The sequence below is a fragment of the Paramisgurnus dabryanus genome, chromosome 17 (genome assembly GCF_030506205.2).
Source record: "Paramisgurnus dabryanus chromosome 17, PD_genome_1.1, whole genome shotgun sequence".
Taxonomy (NCBI): domain Eukaryota; kingdom Metazoa; phylum Chordata; class Actinopteri; order Cypriniformes; family Cobitidae; genus Paramisgurnus; species Paramisgurnus dabryanus.
The window spans coordinates 22,907,725-22,931,313 of NC_133353.1; the positions used below are offsets into that span (position 1 = coordinate 22,907,725).

The following is a 23,589-nucleotide window of genomic DNA, read 5'->3' on the forward strand; positions in this document are numbered from 1 at the left end:
GCAAATGTTTCTCTTAATTGACGATATACTGTTACTCGTCAATGGTGGGTAAAGAGTTAAGAGAGTAGAATATTTTTTTCACATGTTGAGCATAATATTTTGTAGATGGCTAGGTTAAGCAAAAGGCAAGCAGAAAAATGTAACAACAGCTTAGATCAGGGGGGCCCAGCCCAGGTAAATGACATTATATTATAAAACACATTAATTTATCATAAATTCTATGTAATTAAACCTCAGAAAAATAAGGCTACTAACCAACAGCACTACATTGCATAATTTTATATGTTTTGTTTAATTCAAATGTTAAGTTTTGGAATGTTTAATGTCATAAATTTTCTTTGGGGGGGGTATGAAGGGATCCACTGTACACAAGGGGGGCCGCACGCCGAAACAGTTTGAGAACCACTGGCTTAGATGTTTGAGAGGGGAAAGATGGCATCATATTAGTATCAGTATTGGCAGATACTCAGGGCTGCAGTATTGTTATCTGTGTCGGATATTAAAAATGGCATTAAGTCATCCCTAGTTTACACTTTTAAATTATGATAGGAAAAGTATTTTAACATAAAAATGACACTTTACATAAAATAACGCATCTTTACATTTTGTTTTGTTTTTATACAATTTTTGAATTCTGTCATCATTTACTCACCCACATGTCCCCCCTAAACATGTATGAGTTTCTTTATTTCATTGACTTTCATAGTAAGAAAAACAAATACCATGGAAGTCAATTGGTGCCGTCAACTGTGTGATTACCATCATTTATCAAAATATCTTCTTTTGTGTTTAACAGAATAAGACGCAAACAGGTTTAGAACAAAATGAGGATGAGTAAATGACTACATACATTTCATTTTTGAGTGAACTATCCGTTTAAGTATTTCAGAGTGATTTGCTCTATGATAAATTTAAGAATGAAAATGTAAAAAAAATCTATTTTGGGGAAAATAATCTGAAAATAAACCCTAACATTGGCTAACTCATAATTAGTCAATCTGTCAACAAACTCATGAGATCATTCTAAAAATGTCCATCTTTTTAAGTGCACCCCACTGATAAATTAAGTCATGTTGTTTAAAAGAGCACTGCCTTTTCCTGGATACCAAACGTGTTGTGTCTGTTGTCATGAGTCCCTTGAGTACTACTAGAGAAAACAGTAACCAAGCAGTTGAGGATCCGGCGGAGTTACCGAGGAGGTTCCCGGAGAGGTTTATGGGCAGGATGATGCTGAGTGACAGCAGACACACCACCATCATGAGCAGGATGATGTGACGCTGGAAAGACAGGTACGTGACTGCATCAATACCACATTTACTGCGGATCTCCTCATCTCTGTGGGAAACAAAAAGACAAAACAGCCTCAATTAAAAGCATGTATATTTTGCATAGGCTTATAACTATGGCTACTAACAGTGGTACTTTAAGGAATCTAGTTTTTTAAGGAATCGAATACATGGCTTTCCTGTCATTCTCTACCAAACCTGTGTAAATTAATTTGTAACCAAAAAGATCTGGGACACAATTAACTTCCATTGGAAAAAATTTGTACTATTAAAGTCAATGGTGCCTCGAATCTGCTTGTCCAGCAGAACAAAGAAATTTAAATGATCACTTTAAAAAAGTTTATTGTAAGTAAAATATTGGCAGTTATGTTCAAAAATCTGAGACCAGATTAAAAATCTTAAAGGAGACATATCATGAAAATCTGACTTTTCCATGTTTAAGTGCTATGATTGAGTCCCCAGTGCTTCTATCAACCTAGAAAATGTGAAAAAGAACAACCCAGTAACTTTTGTTTACCAAAACTTTCTCTGCAAGCATGTGAAAAATTTGATAATTGAAATTTCACTCCCCTTATGATGTCAGAAGGGGTTAATACCGCACTATCCAACCACGGCACTCCCATTAAGTGCAGAGTTCAGCTCATTTGCATTTAAAAGGACACACCCAAAATATTTTTGCTCAGAAAGTGGCAATTTATCATACTGTAATAAATTATCTATATAATATTTTGAGCTAGAATACATACGTACTCTGGGGACACCAAAGATTTATTTGAAACTTTTAAAAGGTCTTGTCCCCTTTAAAATGAAAATCTAAGCCTGGAAATTAACAAAGCTTTAGGATTTTGATAAATAAACAAGAAGACTGAATTGAATCAGTAATTTTCATGGTGATTTTTCAATGAACATTTTTTTGGTCTCAAATTTCGGACCCCACTTTATGTGTGGCAGTCTTTTTGTAAGACCACACAACTTAAAGAAGGGCGTTGGGAGCTATTATAAATACAAGTAGCACTCATATACACCAAAAACAGTCAAAAACACAAACACACACGCCCCTCTGGCTTCGCCTCACACAGAGCAAGGAAGCTCTCTGCAAGGTCTCCAGAGAGTTCAAGAAGCTTTTAAAGGAACCAGCTAAATATGGCACCAACATGTTATCCTAGTCTTCCAAATAACATCTCAGAAACTGTGGAGACAAGAGGCTGGTTTAAGGTGCTGAAAGCCCGTCAAACGCATCCAGGCGTCAGAAGTGCTTGTAAAGTGCCCGGTAAACCTTTGCCCTTGTCTTGTTTTTGGATGCAACGTGAGTAAACAGGACACCGGTTGATGACATCACCATTTCTAACACACTTACTTCATGTGGTACAGAGATGAGAGCCAGGAACAGAAGCCCTATAAAGAGAGACAACGGTGTCATAAAAAGGTCTGGAACATAAAAACACGCCAGTGCAGAGCACGTCTGGCCAGTTTAGTGTCTGTCAGAGTCATTTGTACTTTAAGTGAACACGAAGAGTCTTACTAGTGGAAAAAGCACATGCTTAGTCTGCAATGTCTTGTAGTGTCATGCACATAAAACACAAGGCGAGAGAATGTAAAGGCACAGATAAAAAGAAGGACAGAAAAAATGCTACGGCTGTTTGTTTTGACATCAGTTTCGGGGCGACGCGACATAACAACGGCTGACTTAGACTTGTGGACAGATTGAACTTGTTCTTTATTTATGCCTTTGTACAGATGTGGCCTTTAAAAATGCGCGTTTCTGAGAGCAGAATGCCGCGGAGACTTCCGAAATTCTGCGAGATCCCGCAGAAGGGGAGTTCGGTGGGGGACGCAGGAAATATAAAAACCTGTAGAGGGCAGGCGTGTTTCATGTAGGCCATACTGACGACAATGTGTGTGCTCGACTTCATGCTTAGCGTATACTGTATGATATTGAAGTAACATGACACGGATTATCAATGTTTAGGCGATAGACTTTGATGTCATACAAATGCATGCTTTTTGGCAAACATTTTGTTGGCGAAGTTTTCTTTTGCCAGTTACATAAACAGTCACATATTCTTCATAAAAATCGGACTCAAACGCGCATCATTTGTCTTATTTTTTCCGTGTACTTACAGTAGAAGAGACGTGATGTATGATAATCGAGTCTAATAACAAAATAATTCGCGAAGACCTTTGAAGAGACCGAGCGCATTTACGCAATATCATTAACTAGTTTATCTAATTTTACATTTAGTTCATTTTTGCATCTGAACGTTTTAATAGCTTTAACATGTACGGTGCGCTTTTCTGCATTACTGAACAGTAGGCTACTTTTTATATTATCATGTTTCCCTTTACATGGTATGAAACACGATAAAAAGTATGCATTGGTGTTTAATACATTTCACTGAGAATTTGTATAATATGTTATACTTTTGTACTAAGGAAATAAAATCATATTGTGAGTGTAAATATTCATAAATTGGAGGAGTTTCTGAGGTGTTTGTCATCGGCAAAATGTGCAGTTTCTTTGTTGCTGATTAAAAACCGTTGGCTATGTGATTGTTTAAAATTGACATTTTTTCTACTTATTATTAATTTATTTTTTGCCTACATTTACTCAAATAATATCAATGTGAAAATATAAGTAATTCATACTTCAAGTTAGGCGTAAAACTTACACATTTTTGATGTCAAATAGAAATAATAATAATTTGAAATATGCAATTATTACAGTTTAAAAAACTTAAATATATTACTCTGACCTTTTTAAATATATTGACTAAAATAATCTGTAAATGTAATACTTATATTATTAAGGCGTATACATCAAATAATATATGTACATTTTACACAAAATATCTGTTCTATTTTAAGTAATTTATTTTCCAACTAAAAAAATCGCATAACTGCATTAAGAGATTTTATTAAGTTACTTTAATCATTTATTTTATGGATATTTACAAAGCCACTGAATCATTTTTAACAGTGTGTACATTATGACCTTACGGTAGACTATTATTAAATGCATATAAATAAAAATATGTAAAACTAAATAAAAAATATATCATACACGGACTGTATGTAAGCATACGTTTTCTTGTTCGGTGCACGTGGGTTTAAATGCCGTTTTTCTAAAGAAGAATTTTAAAACTTTATTGGTGGTATTGAAAAAGAATTGGAAAAACAAATTCCAAGTCCAGGCACTCAGTAGGATGCAAAAGTTAAAAAGCCTTTATTGATATTCAAGGGCTAAAACATTAAAACACCAACGCGTATCGGCCCACTGGCCTTCATCAGGGTGTTGGTAACAAACAAACTTTATTGGTGGTAGTTGAGAAGAATTCCTTTTTCCATTTCTAAATCATTTTGAGCGCAATATAAATATATCATATTTTTATTCTTATTATATAAGAATACGCAATTTTTACAACATTTTTAACATATGGAAAATATACGTTATGTTGTGTGAATTTCCTAATTACAAGCTTTTGATGAAATTGCACCAAAACTAAACGTGCATAAAAACATAAAAAAGCAATTTAAATAAGCGAAAAATCTTTTTTATGAGCTCAAAATGTTGAATATAATGTGCTATTGCTGAAAATTGCCCATCTCTAAAGGAGAATATTCATCTTTAAAGTTGAAGAAACAAAAAAGTACTGACAAGCATTCTCAAATATAGCCTATATATTCTGCAAGCACTCAGTTGAGAACAATTCCATTTTCCATTTCTAAATCATTTTGAGCGCAATATAAATGTATCATATTGTTATTCTTATTATATAAGAATACGCAATTTTTACAACATTTTTAAGATATATAAAATATACGTTAAGCGTGTTGTGTGTATTTCCTAATTATAAGCTTTTGATGAAATTGCACCAAAACTAAACGTGCATAAAAACATAAAAAAAATCATTTAAATAAGCGAAAAATCTTTTTTATGAGCTCAAAATGTTGAATATAATGTGCTATTGCTGAAAATTGCCCATCTCTAAAGAAGAATATTCATCTTTAAAGTTAAAGAAACAAAAAAGTACTGATAAGCATTCTCAAATATGTATATTCTGCAAGCACTCATTTATCCATAATGATGTAATTTATTTTTTAATAACATATTGTCGCTGTCGGGCAAAGATACTCTCTGGACACCAAGACCATGTCTATGGGTTCAAGAATAACAAAATATTGGCCATTTGAAACTCGAAAGTCATCACTTTATTTTGTCCCATTGTTTTCCATTTTGCGGGTGATAAAACTCCTGTGCACGTCGTTCAAATTCATTGAAATTTTGTTCACTTGTAGTTTAGCAAGTATGTATAATACAATTTCAATAATGTTTTTACACTGCACATCGTCTGAGGAAATCCGAAGTTGCGTCGAGGGGAACCAAGCTGACAGCCGCGACAGCAGAGATTGTCACGTAGTACCTACAAAAGGGTACCTGCAGCGATATCATTCTGGCTTGGTGGGATGTCAGCCAGCGAGAGTCCTCTGATTCTGGCCTTGTTCTTTTACTCCTCAGAGTCTAAAACCAGGAGGGCATATTAAGTATTCATTGTATTTTCATTTTAACAGAGCAGCTATGGTTGCGCGTTTCACACACCTCTCCAAACCACGTTGTTAACACTATGCTTGTTCGACTTCATGCGGCGCCACAAGAACCGACAGCCGGATGACGTCAGAGTACCGCGAAAATGATTCAAGAAATCATATTTCGCCTCGCTCTCGCGATACTGTGACGTCTTCCGGCTGTCGATTCTCGGGGCGCCGCATGAAGTCGAACAAGCCTATTGACAGCAGCAAAAGCTACGCATGCGCTTTTAACTTGTAAAACTCAAAGGTGTATGGGTAATGTAGTCTCTGCTCTCGGTGGGACGAATTAGGTAGCTTGCATTGTGAAGGGCGCTTTGAAAAGCGGCAGCGCAGCCAAAGGATTAAATTAAGCCTCTGATTTAAACAGATGTGCAAATGAGCGTTCTGGTACGCTAGAAGTACGTTCTGGGCGCAGGGAGAGGTGGTGGTACGCAAGAGCTATATTTGGAAGTGGCGGTACTGAGTACTGGCGCCTACCGGCCCACATTAAAGCACTGGCGGTAGCAAAGGTAGACGGCCCTTTGAAAAGCAAAAGAAAGCTGATAAAAATGAGAAACCCACACTGAAATAAATTGGAGTAGGATTTAGGCTACTTAACAAAATCTAAACATTTTTCACTCAGAAAAGGCTAGTAAATATAAACAAAATTATCAGCAGCTTTAACTTTATTACTTTTTTAATTTTAATTCACTCTTTGTTTCAGCGATGTTTATAAATATACTATATTTTTGCATTTTGATTACAAACTGTTCTACACTGAAAAGAAACTAATGTAATCTTCATGATTTAATCACGTAAAACACAAGTCTAAACACAAGCACCACTTTTCTGAATGATGATAATCACAAACATCCCAGAGTTTGTAAACCAATTGTTTGTAAACATATTTAATGCTAACTACTTAAAAATTCAGAAAATATTTTTTACAGTGTATAAATAAAAAGACATGAAGGAAGTTAATTCCAAAATGTAATTAATTGTACATGGTTTAGCTGCTTGTTTTAGCAGCTACCAGTGACACAGAGTCAAGAAATTAAAAACCACCCACCCCTAGGTCTGCCAATTCTTTGCCAACCCCCAATGCTAATCGATCACCTCATCATCAGGGAATCAAAAGAAAACCGGTTTATCCAGTTTTCACCAGCGCGTTGGGTTTTAATTTCAACCCTTGCAGTTTCTTTGTTAAAATGCTATTTAAGCAAATAGGCCTAATACATACGCTGTATGTTATTTTAAATGAATGTTTATAACTTATAAAATTAAGTGGATATCAGGTAACTTAATTTGACATATGTTGATATAACCTAGGCTCTTTTTGTTATGAAACATGTTCAATGGTTACAGTGCCTCATGGTGGGGTTGAACCCCTGGTTCAGTTTACCCCATCTGGTTCACTTTGCCCCACAGCCACCGTTTTGGAAAACTGCCTAGCTTAGTAATTCAGGCTAATCTTTAGCTAAATCATTCACATGGTTTTATACATTAGCCTATCACCAATATGTATGGTATAAATATTTAGACCTGGATAAATCTACTTTGACATAACAGCCATTATACCTGGTATGTATACATTTTACTTTGATAGGATAAAAACTTTTTTTTTTTTTTTTTTAAATCATACTTTAATCATAACTCTTTAATTTGTCCTTCTCTTTAACATAGCCAAATATAAATTATGGTTGCTACCTGTATTTGTGGTCACACGGCTACAAATCTGTATGGTTGCCTAGATAAAGGGGGTGGGTCAACTTACCCACTGGCTCACTTTGCCCCACTCTCCCCTACTTGGTATTGAGAAACGGGCATTGTTTATCGAAGCCGGAGCGCGAGCTACAAACTACAGAGCGAGTGCGCGGGTGCACAATGGTGAAAGAGCAACACACGATGTAAATAACTAAACCAGTGCTCGCAGTACAGACACTTTATATTTTAGCGTACTGCGTACCTTCACTTTCTTTTGCGTGCCACCACTTCTCATGTTGCTGGTACTTTGCCTTAAAGAGTCAAAGGGCGTTTCTATGTGGCGCTGCGCAGACAGTTCGGCAACTAAGACATCAAAGTACCGCGAGAGCAAGTCGAAATGTTACAAATGGTCCGACTTTACCTTTGCTCTCGCGGTACTCTGATGTCATACGCCGACCAGTCAGCGCCGCACCATTTAAAGTCGAACACACAAAGCGTCAAGGCAGGGCCGCTGGAAGTCATTTTGAACAGGGGGTGCTGTGAATTTTTTTAACCAAAAAACCTATGAGCCTATAGGCCTATTTAAAATACATTTTAAAAATAAATACATTGAGATTTACTACTTTATTGTCATATACACTTCAGGGCACACAGCCAGGGTCTGAAACACAGACATCATCAGTTCTCAGATGAATATGCGCTATTAATCAGAAGCAAAAATACTTATCCCAGGGGGAATTACTTTCGTTACAATTTACATACAACATATAATATTATAACAACATATAATATTAATTAAACTTCACAGTTTTCAATGTCCATGCGGACGAACATATTTTACTTTCGTTTTTAAGTTAAGATCACACGTCGATTAACAGATGTAAAATATTCTTACATTAACATACCTAGTATATTTTTATATAGATCTTTTTTTACTAAATAGTACTATTACTGTCTTTTTTAAACATATAAATAATTCATAATTTGAACAAAAATAATAATGGGTTTAGTTCTGATATTGTATACTTTTAATAAGAAAAACATGGTGTATAATTACATTTTTAGAATAGGCTTTATATAAGGTTTGTACTGTAAAAATACTTTATTTGTTACAAACAAAAGATAAAGAATTTACAAACGTGTGGAGAGCCATTTCAGCACTTGGACAGCGAAATGTTTTTTTTAAAAGCATTACTTAAAATGTTTTCTCATCTCACCATATCTACAGGTGCAGAGTCATTATATACAATAAATCCGTTGGGTAGCATTTAAAAAAAAACATTTAAAAGTAGATGCATTTGTTTAAAGCAAAGCATTTATTTACTTAGCTACAGATGAAGCAGCTCTTTGCGCCTTCTAACGTCTCATAATTGGTCATCATTTATGTCCAAGAGACTCAATAATAATCTGTTACATTTTAATCCTTTAATTTTTCATATTAAAAAGCGTTTTTGTGCTGCTGCGCATCCATGTAATAAACAAACCCGCGTTGTCATTCCGTTAATACGCATATTATCAACGCGCTCTTTACTCGAACAGAAAAAACTCGCCTCGCGAATTGCGCCGGTTGTATAGAGATTCCAAAGTCTCTCATGAGCTAGAGGACAAATATCCAGGGAGTTCAGTATTTCTGTGTGGGCATGCATCAGGGAAAGGTGTGTGAGTCTTTTCTGGGTCATGGTGCTGCATACCAATGTCTTCAAAAGATGCAAGGCGGAGAAAGTGCGCTCGGATGAGGCCACGGATAGGCACAGTAATGAAATTAAAATCCAAAATACACGTAATAACCTACGTGTGTCAAAAATAATTTCCTAAAATATTCATAAGTAATATATCAATTGTGCAAAATATTTTAACCTAAAAAAAATATATTTCTCGCCTTCCCGCGACCATGCGTCAAGGTCTGGAGGAAAATGATACCTGCCCGGATCCCACGCACGCATCTGCAGTTATATACATTTTACAAAACCAGTATTCATTAGATTTTAAGAACTTTTTTGCCACTTTTAAAACTGTAAAACTAAATAAAAAAGATATCATATGCCGAATAAGCATGTAAGCATATGTTTTCTTGTTCGCTCCACGCAACACGGGTTTAAACGCCGTTTTTTTTCTAAAGAATAATGTTTACACTTTATTGGTGGTGGTTGAGAATAATTTATATTGCTTGCAGAATAATGTATATTGCATTTTAGCGCAATATAAATGTATCATATTGTTATTCTTAAATTAAAGAATACTAATATATTTTTTACAACATTTTTAACTTTAAAACATACATATAAAGATGCTTTGTACAATAGCTTTGCTTCTGACAACAATTTTCTGTAATAAATCAGTAAATGAATCACAAAATGTGTTGAAAGTGGCGAATAAAATGCTTGTCAATTCAAACAAAGGTGTATAAAACCGCTTTAATTAACAATAACTAAACTGTGCTCTTTTGCATACCTCTACTTTTCTCATGTCTTTCTTTATACCACCTTTATCTTTTTAAAATCTTGCCACTTTTAGAAATAATTTGTTTGCATTTTTTGTATACTGCACACTTTATTTGCATCAACTATACCCATAATAACATTTTCTACGTTTTTCTTTCAATAAGGAAATCTGTTTATTGTTATGAATAACGGCTGAAAGGATAAAAAAAAATCATAACACTGACTGCCTATATGCGCAAGAAAGGTATTATTAAAGTTTTAAATATGTAAAACTAAATAAAGATATCATATGCCCACTGTACAGTATGTAAGCATAGGCCCATGTTTTCTTGTTCGCTCTGCGTGGGTTTAAACGCTATTTTTCTAAAGAATATTTTTTTTTACTTTATTGGTGGTGGTTGAGAAGAATTCCTCTTTCCATATGTATAGCATTTTAGCGCAATATACATGTGTCATATTATTGTTCTTAATATATTAAGAACAATAATACTAATATATTTTTACAACATTTTTAACTTTAAAACATGTATTTTTATACCACATGAATCTCTTTAAAATAGTAATACTTTTAGAAAAACGGACATAATTATTAATATTATGAACAAACAATGAAACGGTGTCAAAATTCGACAACACAAATAATTAAGATATTCATTGTAAATAGAGTTAAGGGTATTAGGCTCACACTAAATTCTTTGTTGCACTTAGTATAAATGCCCATTGCACGTACAGTCATCTTAATAAATGTATGCGCTGTTATGCTGGCAAGAAGGGGTTGACGTCACTTTGCTGTTTTAATAGAAATATTAAATATTCAGCAATGCCCTTATTAACTTCTGGAAACAACCGCAATGACAACGCATATAAAAATGTAGTTTTTTATGCGCCACCTGGTGGATTTTCTGTGAAGCGAAACACATTAAGGGAAAAGGGAAAGTAGCCCCCCCGAAAACACTTGCAGAATTCTGCGTGACTCCGCGAGACGATTTGGCGAATGCCGCGGGAGAAAACGCGCGTTTTTAAAGGCCACATCTGTATGTTTATACATTACGGCAGCACAACGTGAAGACAAGAGTGACCAAAAACATGATCTATTAGTTGTTTGGGTAAAACAGCTGCCATAAAACTTTGTACTTGTGGTTGCATTTGTTCCTGTGTGATGAAATATTTGGTAAATGTGTGGGAATCTTACCATGTCCTTGCTCTCTGAATCTGACGGGCTGGATTCTGAAGGAGTTTTCTCCTTTTCACTTTGTTCTCCATAGAATAGTGATGTCAAGCTAAAGAACAAAAGCAAATAATAAAATGTACAGACATATATGACTTATCAATGTTTTAAAAATGAATTCAAATTTTTTGTATAATACTTTTTTTGTATAAAATCTGTAAAGGAGAGACTGTGGCTGGTTGTCACTCTGTTATTAATATGTTATTAATCAAGGTCAATATATTTAAAGACTCACAATGTGTCATATGCAGTAATATCTTAATAATTATATTATAACTGTGAGATGTCACAGTGAGAACCTGCGCTTGTTGACAGTGTTCTGGGAATACTTTTCTTTACGGACAACACTATCTAAATCTATAATTGTGACACAACACGTGTTATGAACACAAAGGAGATTTTATGCACATTTATGACAAATGTCATTAAATGTTAATACTATGTCAAATAACTTTGAATACCTTAACAAAATGCAACAGACACGTCAAAAGATAATACTTAACTTTATGTAGACTCACCTAAAGGATTATTAGGAACACCTGTTCAATTTCTCATTTATGCAATTATCTAATCAACCAATCACATGGCAGTTGTTTCAATGCATTTAGGGGTGTGGTCCTGGTCAAGACAATCTCCTGAACTCCAAACTGAATGTCAGAAAGATGAGCAATTTTGAGCGTAGCATGGTTGTTGGTGCCAGACGGGCCGGTCTGAGTATTTCACAATCTGCTCAGTTAATGGGATTTTCACACACAACCATTTCTAGGGTTTACAAAGAATGGTGTGAAAAGGGAAAAACATTCAGTATGCGGCAGTCCTGTGTGCGAAAATGCCTTGTTGATGCTAGAGGTCAGAGGAGAATGGACCGACTAATTCAAGCTAATAGAACAGCAACTTTGACTGAAATAACCACTCGTTACAACCGAGGTATGCAGCAAAGCATTTGTGAAGCCACAACACGCACTGTGCAGGCTGGTGGTGGTGGTGTAATGGTGTGGGGGATGTTTTCTTGGCACACTCTAGGCCCCTTCGTGCCAATTGGGCATTGTTTAACTCTTTCCCCGCCATTGACGAGATATCTCGTCAATTAAGAGAAAACGCTTCCCCGCCAATGACGAGATTTTCCGTCTTTCCGCAATACCGCTATTATCCACCAGGTGGCGCCCTTCCGCAACTTTTTAAAACCGGAAGTATTGCCCTATGGCAAGCTGCTGCATGTCCGTGTCTGTTTTAAAGATCGCTCTGAATGGGATCTCTATGAAAATGGAATTATCATAAAAATGCAATTATCTCTGCTTTTTGCTCAAAATATGGTGTTTTTGCACAAACCTACCCATATTCAAAAGCTGATTACAAAAGAACCACTGAAGGTAGGATGAAACGGTTTTTTTTGTTTGAAAGCAGAGGGTCTGTTCTTTCATTTGGTATATTGTATGTTTATATATTTAAAGAAGAACATTTTCTGGAAGGCATTAAACTTTGGTGAAAATCATGAAAAACGCTGGCGCTGGCTGGCAACTTTTTTTAAAAATGCTGGCGGTGAAAGAGTTAAATGCCATGGCCTACCTGAGCATTGTTTCTAACCATGTCCATCCCTTTATGACCACCATGTACCCATCCTCTGATGGCTACTTCCAGCAGGATAATGCAAAATGTCACAAAGCTCGAATCATTTCAAATTGGTTTCTTGAACATGACAATGAGTTCACTGTACTAAAATGGCCCCCACAGTCACCAGATCTCAACCCAATAGAGCATCTTTGGGATGTGGTGGAAAGTTTGGACAGCTCTTACATTAGTTTTAGGGGTTGTGTACACCAAAACTTTTACGCCCGCGGCTGGCGCATGTTTTCAATTGTTTCCAATGGAAGCTCGGCGTTTTTCAAATAAGCCAGCAGCGAGCGGGTTTTTTCCGCGCTGAAAACCGGCGCTCGGCGGTTTCTCCGCGCTCGGCGCTGAGCGTCGAGAGTTGAAAGAGATTCAACTTTGGGAGAAAAGCTCCGCTCGTCAATGTCAGTTCTCACACAGCCGCCCAATCACAGTGGAGGAGGGGCGGGACATTACCACAGCAACCAACCGGCTCGCAGCTGAAGTATCACAGCTATCAAAGCGCTCAGCTGATGAAAGCTGGCACTCAGCTGAAAAACAGCTGGCATTCGGCGTCCTCAAGGCGTTTTCAGACGCGTTTAAGTTTTGGTGTACACAGCCCCTTAGTCTAGGACTAGTCTAATCCCTGTCCAGGAAAACTCCCCTTAAATAATTAAATGTTTTTGCCGCTATATGGACCCAACAATGCATGGCTTAACCCATTATTGTACGTTTTCATTTAATTTTAGGTGAATCGCTCTCCAAATGCAATAAAATATTATTTGATCAATTTTAATTATTATTATTATTGAACGATTGATTTTTAAGGGTGATGAACCGATATCAAAGTTGCCCCAAACTGACACTTACTGTATAAAAATGCCCATGCCTCTATGTATTTATGTAAATGTGAATAAACATTTTCCACATTAACAACTATCCATATAACCTCCCCTATATACAGTATGATGTATGTTTCATAATATGGATGATGCCATTTCAACCCCTATAGCTCTCATCTGTGGAAGAGCCAAAGTCATTACAATGCAGCTCATCCAGAATTATAAGGAAAAAAAAACATTTCCACTTACATGTTTATCTGTTATCTCAGGAAATAAAAAGAATGAATTTTAATTCTAGTGTCTATAATTCTAATACCAATATTAATGAGGCAATCTCTCTCTCTCCGAGTGGACTGATGCAATACTGTGTAAGAATCGGCTGCACATACACAGATTTTTATACAGCATGCTGAGGCAGATTAAAAGCACGAGTGCTCCAGCAAAACTGCATGAGGTTTAAGACTTATGATCCACCCACAGGGTCCCACAGGAACTCAGTGTTTGTGTGTTAACTAGAAAGGTTTCATAAGACTATGAGGTTTCCTAAAAAAAGTAAATGGCATACTAAATAAGTTATAGTAATATATAATTGTCTTCCTATACATCCTGATCCAGAAAACATTTGGGTTAAAACTATAGTTATAGTCTATAGCTATAGTCTATAGTTAGCCATCATTTCAAAGTCTAGGGTTTTTGCTTGCTGGGGACGTTCCTGTCAGTTAGAGAAAGTCAATATTCCCCTGGCAGCAATTTACCAATTCAGTCTATTGGAAATGTATAGAAATATGTTTGACCATACCCTGTATTATGACAACTATGTGAGACTATTTAACAAAGACCCATTATAATAAATTCTGATCAACATGACATAAGCAACTGATAATGTAGGAAAAAGCAGATAATTGTACATAATCATTTGCATGAGAAACTGCTTTTTTGATGTGCACAAGTGATAATGATGTGAAGATTGAACAGGTGATGATTTCAATTCTGATCTGAAAAATGTACCAAAGTGACTGAGAAAAACTGTAAATATCACACTGAAGGACCACAACAATTTGATCTAACTACAGTATGTCCTGTTCGTCCAGCAGGTGGAGCCATTGTATCACATTGACCAGCATTCAATACACTTAGATCCCACATGCGGTTGTTTGGTTATTCATATTTCAGTATAACGTGTTCTGACAGCCAAGAAATTATACCTGTCATTTTCCACAAGCAGAGCCAGGCGGCCATAGTCCCATGCTGCTTTTCTCAAACATGAGAAGATCAGAAGGAGGAACTAAGAAGAAACAAACACAGAGTAAAATCAGCATGCATAAATACAAAACATATTTCTTACTGTATTTATATAAAAAGCCTTTATATAAAATATAATAATTTACAGTTACAAAATGGCATGCACAATGATTGACTATTTTAATGTGATTGAAATGTTCCCAGAAGGCATTGCACAATTTTGTATTCTGTCCAACGGTTTTCTTAATGCAAACTCATGCTCTGTTAAAACTATGTTTGTAGGCAAACCCTTCTGCTTACTAGACTGGGCTATAGTAATTATTAGCCTTTACTTAGACAAGTAAAAGAAGAGGTGAGTGGTTGTCTTGGAAACTAACAGGCAGTGAGGTCAGCATGCACACAATGTGTTTTTAATGAATCCAGTAGGAACAGTCAATGACAACACAACTGAGAACTCCGACTGCTGGGAAGCTACAGCCCTCGATTTGGCTTTCTTTGTTATGAAATTAAACCAAGTTAAAGTTTTACAAGTTACAGTTTCATGCAATTTCTCAAGTTCACAATAAATTAAACATTTATTGATAAGAATAGTTTGCATAAAAGTCACCCCTTGAATTACAATGAGTTCCAATAAGGTAAAATGATATACATTGTACAACATACAAGTAACCAGAATAATATAATAAAATCGGCATACACTCTTAAACTACACGTGAGATACGCTGTTTCGTGAATAAGTAACGGCTGAAGGGCGTTGTTAGGCACGACGCGAAGCACAGCCTCTGGTACCTTATTGCTTACTTAGACATACTGTATTGTCCCCCTTATAAGATTCCAAAACTGAGCCTATGAAGTAAGCAGCTAAAAAATGGGCAACTGTTTTATTGATCAGAATTTTTTTATCTTATTTTAGCTCTGTATTTTCATTTCAGTAGCTATTAAGTTTCCCAGTGTCTCTGTTCATGTCCACAGTGCAGTTTATCTAAACTTTAGCTAAAGCAGCAGACAGTGCTGTTCTGCAGTGTTTCCAGCGTGCACCGCAATGTATATTACAATAATAAAACATATTTACTTTTCATTTTAACAGTTTGCTACCATTATTAGGAATATTGTTGTGTTTGCTGTCTCCATTTACAGTAAGTCATATGATGAGGGCTAAATAGATGGCTTTGCCTCATATGCTTTGTGAGTGTTTGTAAGATCATTGTGGTTATTGTGGCCATCTTTGGCTTGCTAAATAGGATTCTGTCATGTACTCTAATTCTAGTTCTAATTCTACAGTTAAGCAGCATCACATCACGGTTGAAAATTTACAGATTTCATATGACAGTTCACTAAACAAGTAATTAATATTAAGCCACTAACATTTTAGACGCAATGTTGACTGTTTTTGTTGTTTTAGCACTGAAAATAGTTCAAAGATAACAGCAGAACCATAACGTGTCAGTCTCACTGCAACACTCAACCGTGTCTTAACGGTGGCACTTTGCTTAGCAAACAACTAAACATTTCCGCGCTCACTATAGACAAACCAATCAAATACATTTAAAATATATATTTTTTTAAATCAGACCAAACACATTTTATATTTATTTAGGAGTTTTTATTTCCCCTGGCATCATTTAAAAAATGGCTGTGACCCCGCGTGCAATTTAATCTGCTGTCTATGAATTTAATACAGTAAGCTGCGCACGCACATGGGTCATGTGACACAGTGGTGGAGTATTTTTTTATTTTGTGTATTTAAAAGATATTTTTTACTGTGCTTTTATTTAAGTGTGTTGAAATTGTTATAGTTTTTATAATAAAATTGAATACATTATTTTAGTAAAAAAAAATTGCATTTTTTTTTTTGGCAACCCAGTTTTTAATTTCCGCGACCCACCAGAGGGTCGCGACCCAGGATTTGAAAACCACTGCACTATGGGGTGCTGTTGAGTCTTAGTTTGGCAACAACTTTCTCTGTGTTTCAGCAAATGGAATGATTTTTGGTGAGAAATCTTATTTTGACAGTTTTTTGCAGCATCAGATTTAAATGACATATTCTCTATTGGTTTGTGTAGTGCTACACTTTGTGTGTTCTCTGCCATTCATCTTCATTCTAGAGTAAAAAAAAATTCGTTCTCTTATATAGATTGGATGGGGGCCCCATACATACATTCGACTTGGGCCCCCAATTTGCTAATTTCGCCACTGTAAGTAAATACCACAAATTACTAGGTCCCACTTTTATATTACAGTTTTTCTCAGTCGCTTTGGTACATTTCTCAGATCAGAATTGAAATTCTCATAACTACCTGTTCAATTCTCACATCATTGTGTCACTTGTGCACTTCAAAAAAGCAGTTCTCATTTCTTTGAGTTGCAAATGCTTTGGCACATCCATGCAAATGATTATGCACAATTCTCTGCTTTTTCATACATTATCAATTGTTTATGTCATGTTGATCAAAATGTATTATTATGGGTCTCTGTTAAATACTCTCACTCCACACAACATTCAGGCATTAATTCATAAGTCTTTACATGCAAAATGGTTGAACAAGTTGTCAAAATACAGGGTATATGGTCATATTTCTATATATTTCTATTAGATGTTTTTTCTAAATGTGTCCTGAATTGGTAAATTGTTCCCAGGTAAATCTTGACTTTCTCTAACAGACAGAAACGTCCCCAGCAAGTAAAAACTGAGATGTTGAAATGACGGCTAACTGTAGACCCAATATAGTCCGGCTATGAGTAACCCACTTCTACCCTAAATAACCTTGAATCTGTTTACCTGCCAAAATAACTCGAAGCTGTATGAGATTCCAACATGTAAGCAAAGTTGACAGGTGTTCAAATTTCTATGCGCATCGTCTATTCTTGGACTATGGTTAGACGTCTATTAGACTTTCACTGGCAGCCCAAAGCACTGCATGTACAGTTCCCTAAGGAGATTATCCTATGTTCATATTTCTACTTTTGTTTTTTTTCTTTGTGCTGTCTTTTCCTTTATGTAATCGCAATGACATGGCCTGTCAACAAATTACAGTACAAACAGTAAAAGTGTAAAATGTAAATTTTGTCCAGTCTCTCAAACTCTCACATAACTTACCCAAAGGTGTAACCTACAATTTACAATACAATAATTGTCATAAAAACTTTAGCCATAGTTTACATCAGATTCTCCCTCCAGAGTAAACTGTTATATTGACAACATGACTAATCAATTTGACTGTCTTATCCGTACACAATGACAGAAGGACTTGTCATTCTGATGGCACTGACATGTTCATTGACACAGATATTTCCTTTTGAGAGATGAACTAAGGATTTTGAGCAAGAGACTGGCTTTTGCAGGTTATCCATGGTGTTTTGCTATTTGTACAAATTGTTTTGAGAAATGCACTTATTGTTTTGCAAATGTCGAAGATGATTTTGAGAAATGTACCAAAGCAACTGAGAAAAACTGTAAGTGCCTTTAACTGTGTGCTTACAAAAGAAAAAAACACTTATAACTATTGTTAATTACTGTACACATGCGTTTTGTTTTGGGTTGGTTAAGGTTTGGGGTTGGTTTAGGGTTATGTGTGGGGTCAAGAGTGTAATTAAATGAAGAATCTTTCAATGAAAGTACAATACATTTTATATACGTACATAATTAAAACACCTAATATAATGTGTGACCAAATACTAAAAGCATGTTATCAGGGATCTTGTACCAGCCAGAGAACAACGTTGATGGCGAGGACAGTGGGTACTCCTCCAAAGGGCAGGCCCTGCAGCACACTGCTACGAGAATGGGAGCGATAACATCTCTCTGCTGTACTGTTCTCCTCTATCAGCGAGCCCAGGAAACTTCTGACATCCAGCTCCTCCGATGGGCTGCCACCACCTGCAGGCCAGAACTCAAGCCTCGGCTGAGCCGTACCCAAGAGGTCAGAGCGCGACGCCATGGCAGTGGCAGGTCTCCAGAAGCCGTTCAAATCATCACTGGAAAGACAGACAGACAGACAGACAACAATTGGCAGTATTAATAAGATGAAAAAGATAAAGAGAGACCATTTACAAAATTCTAGGATGATTTATATCAGGAACAATTTTCTAGTTGCTATGAGTTAATGCTTAATGCAGAATCTGGAGAATTTGATGGAAAACTTTGTATTGTTGATTTACAATTTCCCCAGAGGAAAATGTTAGTGCTTATATGTTGGTCTTTCAAGGCTTTTAAAGTTTTTGGAAATTTCAGTTTCACTAAACTGTAAAAATGTCTGTGGAACTACTAGCTGCCAGTAACTTACTGTAGATTTTACATTTATGTTATTTACTGGCAAAAGTTTGTTCAAAGTTAAATGAACATGAAACATTTTCAGTCTTTATCTTCTACAGTAAATTACTGGCAACCAGCTGTCCCAGGGCGCAAGGGCATAGATTTTGTTTTAACTGTATTGTTATTTTTATTAATTACTGTTTAAATATTGGTGGAGGGGCTTTATTGCTACTCCCACATCCCCCCAGAATCTATGCCCCTGTTAGTTGATACCATACGGCAGTGGTTCTCAAACTTTTTTAGGGTGCGGCCACCCTTGTGTACAGTGCATTCCTTTGCGGCCCCCCAAAGAAAATTTATGACAAAAACTAGTTCTAAAATGTAAAATTTGAATTAAACAAAACATATTAAGTTATACAAAGTAGTGTTGTTGGTTAGTAGGCTTATTTTTTGGTTTAATTACACAGAATTCATGACAAATGAATGTATTTTAAAAAATGTCATCAAACTGGGGCCCCCCTGGCACCATCTCGCGGCCCCCAGTTTGAGAACCACTGCCATACGCTACCAGAACATTTGGTAGCCAAATTACTGAAAGAACCGGTTCAAAAGAACGATTCGTTCACAAACCGGACATCACTACAATCAAGTGCTGTAATCTCAATTAAACAATTTCCTGGCATCAACTGTACCAAAACTTGATATGTATGTTTCTTTTTGTTAAACTTTTGTTAAAGCAACACCAAAGAGTTTTTTTTTACCTTAAAATAACGTTTCCAAAACAGTTTCAGTCGTTCATCCACTTTAAACAGGGTGAACAGCACTTTCACATTCGCTTTGCAGCCCTCTATCGGCCAAAACCGCACTAAAGAAGTTTCCAAACGTCGGGTACTGGTTCTGTAGTCCGAGTGAATACTACAAAAACTTGCTTTACGGCAGACCTACAATCCAATCAGAGCCAGCTATGCCTCAGTATTTATGACAGTGGGTAATGGACAATTACGCTTCTAACCTGTAGGGGGAGCAAAGAGCCAAAACTCTTTGGTGTTGCTTTAAATTGCACTAGATATACCTTTTTCAAGTCACGTCAAGAGAGGCTTTATTGTCATTTCAACCACAAAGCAGTGCAGTACATTCGACCAAATTGCTTTTGTGGTTTTTATGCGCATTTGGTCGCCTATTGATCTAATGTAATGTACTGAGCACAATGTTTTCCTATTGGACATGACTTCTACCACGAATCCACGGTTCAGCACGATCTTTGGCTTTCACTGATAAAATTGAAGCAGCTTCTCTCAACCTCATACATTTCTTTCATTTTGCAAGCGTTTGAAAGTTGCGTGAGTTTATTTCATCAATTGCTCTGATATATCAGAGAAAGACCTGTGCAGCATGTTTACTAATAACACAAGCAGCGGACTCTGACATAATATTAGTTTGCGTTATTTTAAACCCGTCATTTCCCCAGCTCGGGTTTAAACGACAGCAGAGAAACTTGCCCACACACCAGCGCCTCAGAAAATCAGGACCAAAATGGTCGAAAGTGGACAAAAGAGACCAGGTGTGAACGTGAATGTGTCTCTCTTGTCCACTTGTGATCTGATGATCTGTCTGAAACACATCTTAATTCCAGGTATAAACAGCCCCATAAAGTGCATGTGTGGAACCTAGAGCAAACAGTGCCAGACAAGAGATCGTGCAAAAAGATACATTAGTGCAAGATAGAAGACAGCACTGTAAAAAGTGAAAAGTTGGACCAACTTTAATTGGCAAACACGTAAAAAATTCAAGTTTCTTCAACTAAAAATTTCAGTTGAAAAAAAACTTTTTAAGTGTTACCAATTGAAGAAATCTTTTCAAGTGATCCAACTTTGAACTTTTTACAGTTTTTAATACAATAAGAAAATGTTTGTAATTAAACATCCCTACACAAATTTTAGCAGCATACAGTATTTTTAAGGTTGTTTCAGATATGCATATAGACCAGTTGGCAAGCACCCCACATGACTCTGTATAGGCCCTCTCCCTAGGGTGAATTGTCAGTCTTATCGATTTATGATTCTTTTAACTGAAAGCCGCGACTTCCGTAGCCAGAGCGGCCATATTGAGTTTTGCATATTCCCCTATTAATAGTAATAGGAGTTCTCAATCTTGTTATATCCAATATCTTTGTTTCAGTTTTCTCTGGAGTTGTTTGGATTACTTGATGAATAATAAATGCTTTGAAAGAAAGTCTTAAACACTTCTGTGATGAGGGTGAGTAAATGTGAGAGAATTTTTAATTTTTGGGTGAACTATTCTTTTAAATTGCCGACTGCCATGGTGATACAAAATCCCCAACATTTAAACCAAGACACATTATCTCAATCATTTAATACCCCATAAAACCCTTTATAAAAGTTGCACTGCACTCAGGCACAGTGTGAGTTCTAGAAGGTCAGGCTGGTTATTAAGCTGTCACTTCCTGATGTTTCTAATGTCGCTTATGACCAGGAAACATAAATAAATCCACCAACACAAATAGGGAAACTTTTACTAACTTCATTTGAAATAAATTTAGCAACAAAACCCATCACCATGATCTCAAAACCATCACAGTTATTCCGATTCAGGTCAGATAAATAGAAAACAATGAAACAGTCCTCATAACTTACAATTTTTATACGTTCAGCACATACACTGTAAATATTCAATATTACCAAAGGTCACCACACTTTTTGCAGACCAAATGGTACATAAATTGCTCTTTTTGTTTATAAGCTAAACAATTAACAACCTATTAACTTGTCACAGGCTTAGAAATTGTGACCATGAGTCAGCAGATTCCTCCTAAAAAAGTGTAAAATACAGACACACACACACACAAATGCAATATCACTCAAGTAGGAGTGTGATATAGCTCTATATCAGCACTTCTGTGATTAGGCCAGAGGCACGAGGCCGCAGGCCTAGGATGCTGCAGGGCCAAGCTCAATTTGCGGCATCTGCCACTTTCTCTTTGTCACAGTTTGTGGCAGGTGCCACTGCTTTTAAAGCAACTGTCGTTGTTTGTGGCAGGTGCCACATAACTCCTGATGCATCTGATGGGGTTTGTGGCAGTTGCAATTTTCTGACGCAGCTGCGGCAGTTTGTGTCAACTGACTCTCATGCTGTCACTCATTTGTGTGCGCTGGCTATCAGCCGTCAGCCATAGCCTCCACGTTGTAGGCTCTGCGTCAGTTTTCATTTATACTTCTGCGTCGTTGTTTGCGTCAACATGCAATTACACACACAGATAGTTAGTAGGCAATGTCCATGGGCACGTTACAGTATCAAGGCAAAGGCCAATGAAGAAGCAGCTTGTTGAGAAGCATCAGCAGTGATGAAGGTAAATAGACACTTGAGTTGTTAATATAGCTTTTCGTCTTTGTTATTACTGTCGCAAGTGGAAATGCTTATAAGGAATGCGATGAAGACTTTTTTTGACCTGACAGGTGTCACAGCAGAAAAAGATGAGGAGATGATGAATAAACTGAACATTAATAAACTTAAAACAATACACAGACGGACTGGCAATAATAACATAAAACATTAACACTACAATGATGAGAACGGACAATGAAGGGGAACACAGGCAGAGTCTATATAGGCTGAAGATGAGGGTTATGTCTCAATCAGCTCCCTAAAAATTCCCACAATGCAACGCAAAAACCAGTGAGCTTCGGTGTTCACTATGTTCCCTTAACGGATATCATGTGACCTTTATGTAGATCGCCACCCGAAAATCATGTGATCCAACTAAATAAACTTTATGAAATGTGACAGAACTTTTAAAAAGACAAATGTTTGTTTTAGTTTTAAATATAAACACACATCGCTACAGAGTAAGGGAACATCTACTCAATATTTAAAATTACAATATTTATTTAAAATTGTAAAAAATATATATATTTCAAATTAAGTAATTATATTCCCCAATTTTATGCACGGATATGTAAGAGAAAAATGACAATGTTTTTCACAATGTACTGTTTAAAATTAAGTCAGAGAGATGTTGGTTTGGCCGGTTGTTGATGAGTAACAGCTGTGAGTAAGCGTCCCAATGTCAAGTGAGATAGTGTCCTTACCAGTGCCCGAACCTGTGTACACAATAAACTGATTCACGACCTCGGGAGCTACAGTAGGGAACGAATTGAGACACAGTGGATGAGAGTGGTGCTGCGTTCCAGGCAGGCTTTTGAGCACGTGAATTATGACTTCAAAACCACGACTTACGACTCTGAACTGGGAGTATGCATTCCAGGCAGCCTGTAACCTGTGTTTTTACAACCTTACCTTTGAAAGTGCACTGGAACGGCAGTCAAACCCGTGACTTCCCACCCGTGAACTCGTACTAGATCGATGTACTCCCAGTTCAGAGTCGCGAGTCGTGGTTTTGAAGTCGTGATTTACGGGTAACAGG

At 36.5% G+C, this 23,589-nt stretch overlaps 1 protein-coding gene across 1 annotated transcript in view; it reads right to left on the reverse strand.

Annotated features, from left to right (window-relative positions):
* tmem63c (transmembrane protein 63C) overlaps nucleotides 1-23,589 on the reverse strand; it is a 100,862-nt gene that overhangs the window by 22,877 nt on the left and 54,396 nt on the right. The window contains exons 2-6 of the mRNA XM_065288618.2: nucleotides 18,601-18,871; nucleotides 14,860-14,939; nucleotides 11,190-11,277; nucleotides 2,644-2,681; nucleotides 1,193-1,335 (exon numbers count right to left, since the gene is read on the reverse strand). Coding sequence (XP_065144690.1) covers nucleotides 1,193-1,335; nucleotides 2,644-2,681; nucleotides 11,190-11,277; nucleotides 14,860-14,939; nucleotides 18,601-18,834 — 583 coding nt within the window. The 5' untranslated portion in view covers nucleotides 18,835-18,871. The remainder of the gene's footprint in view (nucleotides 1-1,192; nucleotides 1,336-2,643; nucleotides 2,682-11,189; nucleotides 11,278-14,859; nucleotides 14,940-18,600; nucleotides 18,872-23,589) is intronic.